The sequence below is a fragment of the Cheilinus undulatus genome, linkage group 15 (genome assembly GCF_018320785.1).
Source record: "Cheilinus undulatus linkage group 15, ASM1832078v1, whole genome shotgun sequence".
In the NCBI taxonomy this organism is placed as follows: Eukaryota; Metazoa; Chordata; class Actinopteri; order Labriformes; family Labridae; genus Cheilinus; species Cheilinus undulatus.
In genome coordinates, this window is record NC_054879.1 from 36,527,517 (window position 1) to 36,539,092 (window position 11,576).

At 36.9% G+C, this 11,576-nt stretch overlaps 1 protein-coding gene across 1 annotated transcript in view; it reads left to right on the top strand.

The window, feature by feature from the left end:
* nck2a (NCK adaptor protein 2a) overlaps positions 1–5,020 on the top strand; it is a 65,599-nt gene extending 60,579 nt beyond the window's left edge. Inside the window, exon 4 of the mRNA XM_041807371.1 lies at positions 3,758–5,020. Coding sequence (XP_041663305.1) covers positions 3,758–3,952 — 195 coding nt within the window. The 3' untranslated portion in view covers positions 3,953–5,020. The remainder of the gene's footprint in view (positions 1–3,757) is intronic.
* The last annotated feature ends 6,556 nt before the right edge of the window (positions 5,021–11,576 follow it).

Consider the following 11,576-nt stretch of genomic DNA (forward strand, 5'->3'; position numbering starts at 1 on the left):
AGTCATGGCAGAGCCGCTTAGGGAAGGAAAAAAGGAGTAAACAGAGTGTAGAGTGTTTGGGAGTTCAGATTAAGTGTAAGAAGGGGATCTTTTGTAGGAATTCACAAACAGTCAGAAGGAGAGAAAAAAAAACAAGACACTCTGCTGACAAAAAGTAAAAAGCCCGTATTCAGTCAGCTGTTTCATGGTGAATAATCAACCACAGTCAATGCATGTTAAAAACAGGCTGAGTGAAGATACATGCACGGCTGCACAAACAGCCTCTTTCTCCTCTGGAGTTGCATCAGGAAAACTGGGAAACCAAAAAGAAAGGAAATTAGATAAATGTAGCAGAACATAGCTTCAAAGTCAGCAATGTAATTCAGTTATGCCATGTTCAATGGTTCCTCGTAGGAACCACGAGAGTGTTTGTGATAGTTTCAATATATTCATTTACCAAGCATCCCATTCCTGCTTTTTGCAAAGATCCAGTGTAAACTTTTCAAGCAATTCTAACATGAATATTTACAATAGGTGCTCCAAAAAAGAAAAGCCAATCAGATGCAAGGATTTAAAGCACAACTTCCCATTGATCATCCAGCTAAAATGCATACTTTTGCTTTAGTTTGACACTGCAAACACATGATTTTTATAGAAACAGTATCTTTGTAAAAAAAACAAAACAAAAAAAGCTTGGTAAAACCACAAGCATACAAGCCAGTAAAACTAAGAATTTGATTATACTAAAAAATGGCCCACAATTAGCTCTAGGAATGAGCAGTACACCCCTAAACAGCAAGCACTTTGTCAGGAAATCCACAGCCACTCTGTCAGTGCATAAGATGCCACCATCTCTTGGATGTGTTAACATTCGCAGTAGTGACCACACAGCTGCTAACAGAGCGCCTGAGGCCTTTTTTGGGGTCAAGCCCTACTTCAGTTGTCATGTATAATGTCTATTTACTACCACGCACATCGTAGGTTATGCCATGGCTCTTAATCCACACAGGAGGACAGAGAGGACTTGAACCTCTGAGGGACCTTCCTCTTGATGATGTGTTCTGTCTAAACAAAAGAAGACTTAATTAAAGCAAGAATTAAGTCAGCAGCAGCTGATTCACATCAAAGCAGATCTATAATGGGGAATGAAATATTGCATTGACAAGATTGAAGACAGTGATGCTGCAAAGAGAGTTATTACAGAAAAAATATTATAAATGTACAAAAATATAAGTTAAGGGTGCTGGTTTAGCTTAGTCGGTAGTCCAGCAGGCCCCCCTACACTGAGGCGACAGTCCTCAACACAACGGACACAGGACTGAATCCCAATCCTGATGCATGTTTGATGCAAGTCTTACCCTGCTTTTTTTTTTTTCCATGTATTCCTCGTCCCTTATCAGATGTTCTGACCGTCACGGGCAAAAGCCCCCCCCCCCCCAAAGTTTTTAAAAAGTATTTAATCATTCAAATGCATGCCCACAGTTTCCAAACACAGCTGCAGCTGAAAAGATAAACACAAATGCTGCCAATATCAATTCTAAATTGTACTTAAAATGTAGGCTGCTCAATTATGGCAAAAATCATAATCACAATCACTTTGATTGATATGGGATCTTAATTGTTGAATAGATTTTACAACATCTGCATTGGATGCATTTATTAAACTTAAACACTCCTGACAGATTTACATTCTAGATACACTAAAAAACAAGCAATTAATAAAAGTAAGCAAAATAGGTAAATAAAAATATTAATGATAAAGAATGAAAATAATAATGCTAATTGTGAATGAATTTTTTAAAATGACCGGGGATGGACAACATTGGATATTTGCCTATTTTTATATTTGATATTTCCAATTTTCTTTTAGCTAAGAAGACACCAATATTGACACACATTTTCATTGCACAGATGAACAAGTCTCTCCTGCATGAGAGTTAACTTGTTCCTCTTTCTTTTTGTCTATATTTAGAATAGGGCTGGGCAGTTAATCGAAAATTAGATTAAACTGCAATATGGCCTACTGCAATTTTCAAATCGCAAAAGTTGCAATATTTCTTAACCTGAAATTTGTGTCAAAATACTTATTTAACTTTTTTTCAGCAGCAGAGATGTGAAGCATTATATATCATGCAATCATTCTAGTACCTTAATTTTTAGAATAGTCTACAAAAAAATCACACCATCTTCATTTTTGTACTGTTTTCTGATTAAATATGAGGGTGACATAAAAATATCATTCCCTTCAATACAACAATTCATATTCAATTTTCAAAGCGAGTCAAAATTATCACAATTAGATATTTTTCAAAATCGTTCAGCCCTAATTTAGAAATATGTATAAAATAAGGTAAACATTCCAACAATGATGAGTGGATTCAGTGATAAAAAACAAAGAATTTCTTTGGATAACATCTATCCCAGGGGTGTCAAATTTGTGGCCTGCAGGTCGCTTCCAGCCTGCAAGCAGGTGTTATCTAGCCCGTGAGACTTTTGGGAAAAAATGTGGAAATGTTTTAAAAAATTTTGATTTTCAATATTTACAAAGTTAGGTGATAAATGTTCACTCATTTATCATGATCTATATGTAATTATAGCAAAGAAAGATTCTAATATGATGCAGTCAATGAGTTAAATATGGTACTGGTAATATTTTGACAAATCTCAGGTGGTATTTTACACTATCTCTAAACCCACAACCCTCAAAATTACGTGAAAATTATTAAAGAAGGACTCACTTTAATTTAGTGGGACAAATCAAAGAAAAAACCTGGGAATCATCAAGCAACTTGTATGGAATGTTGTCTTCTTATTTCTAAGAAATTATTTTGTAAAAGAAATGAAATCTAATCACCACAAAATTGCCAGGAATTACTTGATAATCAGTAGATTATTATTAGGTATATTCTTCCTTAATATTACCGCATCTTAACTTGGTATCTTATTCTTGAAAAATTCCTTGTCAGTTACAACTCATTACTATAAAAATACTCTGAAATTAGGGACCAATAAAATAATGCTCACATCTGCCAGCAGTGATTATAAGCTTTTTTAGCTATCTGCTAATTTGACATAATATTGATAGTAATACCCTAAAATAACATGGTTTCAGGTAGTTGTGCTGACTCTTCTGAGTAGAATATAACAACAAAAATGGGACAAAATAACCACAACATGGCATGCAGTGCAGTAGTCAATCCATCTCTGTTTTTCTTGTTTTCATGATTGTGAGAAGCCAAAATCATGACTGAAGCTGAAACTCAGCACTACTTAGAATAACAGATGTTTAACCATCAATGATATAGAAGAATATCAAACAGAATCAAGAAGATGCCCACGTCTGCACAAGAGTGTAATCACAAATAACACGTGTGCAGGTGACACAAATTACCATAATTCTTTTCATCCTGTGTGGGCACATTTTTGCATATTTAAGAGGGGCACCCCCACCTGTTGATCATTGGAATAAAGTGGCAGGACTGTGTGCCATGTGCCTGTGCACAGCACATTGAAAACAGCTTCATAGCACTAAAACAGGTTAATTCTTTATAGGGAGCATAAACAGGCTCCAGAAACACTCTAAATATAGTACTGGCAAATGAAAGAGCAATTACATACAGCTGTTGTTTGCAGCAGTTTGATTAGTGAGCACAGATCTCGAAATGTGGGAGAACACTGCCACCTGCTGGACAGAAGCAGACTTGTGTTGTATGTATTTGACTTTTGCTCACACATTTGTAATGATATTAACATCTGCTTCCCTCTTTATCATTTCCAGCCCAGCGACTTCTCCGTGTCTCTGAAGGCGGTGGGTAAGAATAAGCACTTTAAAGTGCAGCTGACAGAGGGAGTGTACTGTATCGGCCAGCGCAGGTTCAACTCCATGGACGAACTAGTGGAGCATTACAAGAAAGCCCCCATCTTCACCAGCGAACACGGAGAGAAGCTGTACCTGGTCAAAGCACTGCTGTGATTCACACACGCCCACACCTACACTGGATCTCACACACTCATAACACACATGATACTAATGCCACTCCCCTGACTGTCTTAACTCAAGCCTTAGCTCTGGACCCCTGTGGTCGCTGTGGCGTCTGCGCTACATCCAGTCACACTAAGTTTTATTTGTCGCCCTCTGGTGGTGATCAGGTGACACTTGTTTTAGCTCTAGGAATGAGCAGTACACCCCTAAACAGCAAGCACTATGTCAGGAAATCCACAGCCACTCCGTCAGTGCTTAAGACGCCTCCGTCTCTTGGATGTGTTAACATTCGCAGTAGTGACCACACAGCTGCTAACAGAACGCCTGAGGCCTTTTTTGGGGTCAAGCTCTACTTCAGATGTCATGTATAATGTCATTTACTACCATGCACATCGTAGGTTACACCATGGCTCTTAATCCACACAGGAGGACAGAGAGGACTCGAACCTCTGAGGGACCTTCCTCTTGATGATGTGTTCTGTCTAACTGCCCGCCATTTGTTTTATTTAGTTTTTTAATTTGAAAAAATAATTGCTTGTTCCTGAGTTTTTTGTTTTAAATCTTATTTAAAGTCCTCTCCTGAGGTCTGAATCATTGCTCTTTCATACAACAACTTCACAAAGTGACCAGAATCACTCTCTTGCCTTTTTCTCCTTATTTTCATCATTCCTCTACATGATTTCTCTCCCCATTTGTGTCTACTTCACTTCTTTTTTTGTCTCCGTCTCCAGGTCTTAGTAGTGAAGATGTTATTGAATATCTGGATACGATACTTCCTGTACTATTTCTCAATAATGGGAGGAGCATAATTGCAATAGGGGAGAGCTCTGATTTCCTGTAGAGTTTGAATGTTTATCAATGTAACCAAATGTGCCATCCTGTACCCATACTACTGGCTCCAGGTCTGCACTGCACTCACTATACTTGGCATTCATTCGTAGCTCTATGTTCATGCTTTATATTGTGTCACATTGAACATGTTCCTGTTCTGTTCTCCAGTATGTCTGTAGCTACGTGACAATACTGACTGAAGAATAATAAAAAAACTGTTTGGTAACACACTTGAGTAACACTTAATCTGCTCAATTAAATCAACTGATAAAAGGTAATACCTCTTCTGCTGTAGTCTTTAGGTCCATGATGATATTATCTTTGACACTTGTAATTACAGAGAACTTTGCAGGAAAAATGTCGTTATACTCAAGGAACTTTAACAGTTAAGTGACTGACTGAGACCCAAATATTGACTAAGAAATCGTACATTTTAGTTCATAGAGCAACAAGTAATAACAAAACTATTTGTTGCTAATTTAAGAAGAAAGGGCCAACATTTAGATCACAAATGACTGTTGGTTTACACCCTCCCCCTGAATGGTTGTCGTCCAATCATATCTGAGCAGCTGTAATGTCAAGGCTAGCCAGTAGTTGTTTCATGTAGCTTCTGAGGCTTAAAGGCAACAATAATTTATGGCCATTCATATACAACAGTGTTTTAGGGCCACTCTGGAAAATAAAAAAAATAAAGAGGATCTGTTAATCTTCAAGGGAAAAAAAAACACTTAAAACACGTTTAAAGAGTTCACAAGAAAAGCTCGAATTTTGCAGTTTTAAAAAATCAAACATTTTAAAGGAAAAAACTCAGAAATTTCAAGTTTAGATAGTTATGTATTGACCAGAAAAATCTTGATTTTACATGGAAAAAAAAAAACAAAATTAGCAAATTTTTAAAAATCATTAATTTAAAAGAAGAAACTCTAATTTTTTTAAGTTTCAATTGTTGTATCTTTATGACAAGAATCTCCACTTTTTTAAGGGGGTACAAAATGGAAATTGACCAGAAAATATATGAATAGTTTTGTTTTAAAAGCTGTAGATGCACAAAACCCTCAAAAATATCAAGTTTTAATTATCATATCTTTATGACAAAGACTCCACTTTCCTTTTTTGTTTAAAACGTTGTAAATGCATGAGAAAAAGTCCTAAAATTATGTTTGTTTCCAAGTTGGAAATTTACCAGAAAAATGCACAAAAAAAAATAGTTTAAAAGTCTTAAATTTACAAGAAATAAACCTAAATTTCAAGTATAAATAGTTGTACATTTATAAGGCAAGGCTCCACATTTTTTTGTTTTTAAAATTGGAAACATACTACAAAAATGCCAAATATTTTTGTTTAAAAATTTATAAATCACAAGAAAAAGTGCACAATTTTTACATTTTAAAGGTCTATCATTTAAGAGAAAAAAAAATCAGGTTTTGATATATTTACTAGAAAAGGCTCCAAATTTTTAAGTTCTAAAAGTTAATTCATAGAACTCATTGATTTAAAGTTGGAAATATACCAGAAAATGCCCCTAATAATGTTTAAAAAGTTGTTAATTTACAATTCATTTTGAAGTTTAAATAACTGTAAATTTTTTTAGACAAAGCTCCAATGTTTTTGTCAAAAAAAAAAGGAATTTCACTAGAAAAATCCCAAATATTTTTGTTGAAAAGGCCGTACATTTATGAGAAAAATCTCAAAATTAAGGATTTTAAAAAGATAAATTTAAGAAACTACAAAGTAGAAAACAACCTATTGTGTAGAATAAAATCATAGATAAGTACTGCAGTCCTTGAGAGGGACTGAGCAGTAAGGTAAACACGTGGATTTGTCCCAGAATCGCCACATTATCATTAGCATTTGGACTCAGAAGAGAAGTTGCTGTTCAGAAGAAAACGCATTGATCCAACAGCTGTTTGGTTTCTCGTAAATTTGTGACTCAAAAACTGACACATGCTTCTTATTTCTTATTTTTTAGAGTGTCCCTGTTACGCTGTCATATCTGCCTTTTTTGAACGGTAAATCTGTCAAGCAAAAGTCAAGGGTTGGACAGAAATGGCAACCTTAACTAAAGGGTTTGGGGCTTAACAACAGTCACAACAACAGTCGTCTTCTGCTGTCAACAAACCAAATATTCTGTCGTCTGGTTTAGAAAGAAAAAAAATCTTTTAGTCCTACCAAACATTGACCTTGTCTATTTTCTTTTGCTATGTGCATTTGTTTACCAATGGAAGTGTTGTTGATTATGGGGTCCTCAGCTTTTATAATATATATATCTGAATGTTATTGAGCATTGTTATTTAATTCTTGTCTCCACTGTATGTATATATTCAAAATAAGATGAGGTGCATATATGAATTGTTAGGATCAAACTATGGTACTGTATCACCGACAACGTGATGAGAATTGAAATACTTTTGTTCAATAAAATTTTTTGAAGAATACTAAAATGACCTGGTCTGAAATGTGTGATTGAATGTTGTCTTCACTATCATTCTCGGTGTAAAAGGCACGCCATGAATGCTGATATACAGAGTATTCAGACCCTGTCCATTCTTTTTCAATTCAGTCTGATGCTACATTTAAAAAATAGTTTTATTATCAATCTACGCTCAATATTCCAGCATGATAAAGTGAAAACAGAATTTTAGACTTTTTCTTTTATTGCAAATGTATTAAATACTGAAATTAACTTACAAAAGTATCCACTCTTTGCAACAACACCTAAAATTTAGCTCAGGTGCCTCCCATTTCTCTTAAAAGTTGCAGAGATGTTTCTACACCTTAATTGGAGTCCACCTGTGGTAAATTAAATTGATTGGGCATGATTTGGAAAGGCACACACCTCTCTATAGAAGGCCTCACAGCTGACAATGCACATCAGAGCAAAAACCAAGCCATGAGAAACTATAAATGTACCCAAGAGCCTGTGGCCTCCACAATTCTCAACTGAAAAAAGTTTGGCACATCCAAGCCCCAGAGATCCTGTGTGGAGATGGGACAAAGTTCCAACCATCACTGCAGCCCTTCACTGATCTGGACGTTATGGCAGAGTGGCTATAGAGAAGCCCCTCCTCGGTGCAGTTGGATTGGAGTTTACAAAAAAAGCACCTGAAGGACTCTCAAACTGTGAGAAACCAGATTGTCTGATCTGATGAAACCAACATTGAACTGTTTGGCTTAAATTCTAAACATTATGTCTGGAGGTGGTGGCAGCATCATGCTGTGGGGGTGTTTTTCAGCAGCAGGGAGACTGGAGGGAAAGTTGAATGGAGCAAAGTACAGAGATGGCCTCAGTGAAAACCTGTTCTGCAGCACTTAGGACCTCAGACTGGAAGGTTAACCTTTTTAACATGACAATGACCCTAAGCAAACAGCCAAGACAACACAGGAGTGGCTTATCGGGACAACTCTGAATGTTCTAGACTGTCCTGGCCAGAGCCCTAACTTAAACCCAATTGAACATCTCTGGAGAGACCTGAAAATGACAGTCCACTGACGGTCCTAACCAGGCTTGAGAGAATAAGAAGTATGGCAGAAAATCCCCCAATCCAGGTGTGCCAATTCTGATACTGTTTCTTTTAATAATTTGCAAAAAAATTCCACAATTCTGTTTTCACTCTGTCATTACAGTGAGTGTAGATTAATAAAAGAAAAAAAGAATTTAAACAATTATAGCATCAGACTGCACCATAAAAGTGAAGAGGGTCTGAATACTTTCTGAACCACTTTGCAAACATGGCACAATCGGAAGATCAGCATCTTGCTCAAGGACACTTTAACATGTGGACAGCATGGGGCCAAAGATTGAAGGATCAACCCTACACTTTACATCTGACACTCCACCACCTGAGCTCCAGCTGCATGATCTTTTACCACAAAGCAGCAACGAGGGTTTGCATTTGAGTGGGTGTTAAGGTCTCTGTTTTTCACTCTTCTTGTGTTGAGTTCAAACGCTAGGAAAACGCTTTCACTTTGGAATGAGAGCTAATGAAAAGCAATTATAATCGTGTGGATAATAAGCTTTAATCAGGTCAAATGCAGGCTGTAAAAATGTAGACATATATGCAGCAGAACTGAATATTTTAAGAAGAGCAATTTTGAGTCGTATTTTGATTAGCTGCTTATAATTTGTTTTTCCTCTAATCGCTTCTTGACATTTTGCAGTATGAGGTTTTATGGGAAATAAGCAGAAACTTGCCCTTTTAATGCTTTTCCAAACCTTCATAAATAGTGAGAAATAGTCAACCTTATTGACCTAATCAATCTTGAATATAGAAATCCAGTTTTATATAGCATGTAAGAATAATTAAATCAGGAGAGACTTAACACAAGGGAAATATAATTTTACAATTTTGGAAATGTCTTTGGTGAATAGACTCCATTGTGATTTCTTTATGTACTTGAAAGAGGTAGTGAGGCTGACAGCAGGATAGGATAACCCTCGTAGAATGAGCTGAGGAATGATTTCTGAGGAACTCTACCTGCACACTGATAGGTGTCTTTGGGGTGGCGATCAAGGATGCAGGATGGCACGAGCAGCTGGACCTGGGTACAGATGAGATGTGTTGGAGGTAGCTGGGGTGGAGGAGGGTTGCACTGAAACAACAGACTGACTGCAGAGGAGAGGAGAACAGATTTAAAATATGACAGCAGCAGGATGCTTGGCCAAAAAGAAGTCAAGGCAGAACAGGATTGGTTTAAAGTGACAAGACACCCATACTAGCTGATACCAGAGCAGGAAAGTAAAGACATGTGAATGAGTGATAATGACTGAAAGGATGAATGGAGAGGAAAGAGTCTTCCTGCTTGAACTTCAGCTCAGCTTCATTCCAACATGGTATTCCCTCAACTTAATAGTGTTGATTTTGTTGAATTACTGTTTAGGAATTCAGTCAGTCATTAATGGTCCTTTCAGGCTAATAAAGTCCCTTTGGGTATGTCGTTTTCTGTTTCCCTCTGCATCTGACAGCTGGTGAGAGCAGAATGTGGCTGATGTTTGAGGTCACCTGAGAGGGAGTGTTTGCATACGCATCAGTCACCATTAAACCACCATCTGCCTCTGCTGAGCTGCCAGAGGTTTGGGTTTTATAACTGTCTGCATGACTGATGCTGTTTAAAACCCCTCATCTGACAGTACTGTAATTCTAGGGCTGTATTCAGAATAAATGCAGTTACCTTTTGGATGAAGAGGCTGTAATTCTCCAAATGCTGTTTTCATAAAGCTGTCTATCTATTGCAGGGAGACAAACATGAGAAAGTTATGCTTTCATGATAATCTGAAGAATTATTTAACAAAGAGGAAATAACTTAATCTACCAAAGACCAACTGTAACATAGCCTGCAGTACCTCTACACTCCACATGATGGCAGTATTGGGCTTCTATATGATCATCACAGCTGTTTCAGTATTCCCACTATGAGCTTACAAGAGATATGGGAAAAACAAGCTCTGTTTGATTGTTAAACAACAAATTCATTCTCTTGAAGTGACAACTGGATTATTGGCTTTAAATCATTTTAATGAACTGCTTGCTTTTTTTTATTTCGTGCAAGAAATTCCAAATGAGCTCCGGGAAAAAATAACACGAACTTAAGACAAAAAACTGTGTTAGATGTGTCTATAGCAAACTAGAAATTTTAACGTCATTTTTAAAATTCATTCATTAGTATTTTGCAAACAAAATGTGAACAGTTAACATACTTGAATCTCATTTCCCACAGGTCATGTCCCCTACATAAAGAAACAAAACCAGAACAAAACAACAACAACAAAACATGGTCAAGCCAACACAATACAAAGATTGCACTTAGATCCCCATGATTGTCATCACTCCTAACATTGGTGTAAGACATTATTTAAAGTTTAAGTCCATATGAGATTGCCATATATTCAAAAAGATGTTCTGACCTTGTTCCACTATTAATTAAAGAAAAGGCAGCTTGAAAGTTCATTCCACTAGTGGACTATCACTGGGGGTTTGGATGCCTTCCAGATTAAAGCTACGCCCTTCCTTACTGCGCCCCCTTAGATGTTTTACTCTTTTATTGATTTAATTAATCAGTCATGGTCAATATAATTTGGCTTTTTTGACAGAAAATTTTACAGAAATCCTAAAGTGAAATCAGATTTCTACAAAGTAATGTCAATTAAATAAAAGCTTGTAAGTTGCAATAAGTAACTGCATAAATATTCACCCCCTTTCAAGCGACAGACCTAATTCAACAGAGGCCCAGACAGTTGGTGCTAGTAGTCTCACAATTAGTGAAACTGGGATCGCCTGAGTGTAATGAATGTGTCTCAAATGATATAATATACAGATACCTTGACGGTCCAGTCACTGGTCAGTCAGTATTCCTGGATACCACTACCCCATGAAGACAAAAGAACACTCCAAGAAACTCAGAGAAAAAGTTATTGAAAAGTACAAGTCAGTGGATGGACACAAAAAAATTCCAAGTCCCTGAACATCCCGCTGCAGTTCAATCCATCATCAAGAAATGGAAGGAATATGGCACGTGTGTAAATGTGCCTAGATCAGACTGTCCTCACAAACTGAATGACTGTGAAAGAAGACTAGTGTGAAAGGCCACCAAGACACCAATGAGTACTCTGAAGGAGTTAGATGCTTCAGCAGCTGAGATGGGAGAGACTCTGCGTACAACAACTGTTGCCCGGGTTCTTCGTCAGTCAAAGCTTCATAGGAGAGTGGCAAATAGAAAGCCTATGTTGAAGAAAACTCATTAAAAATAACTAGAGTTACCAAAAAGCATGTAGGAGACACCATGGTCT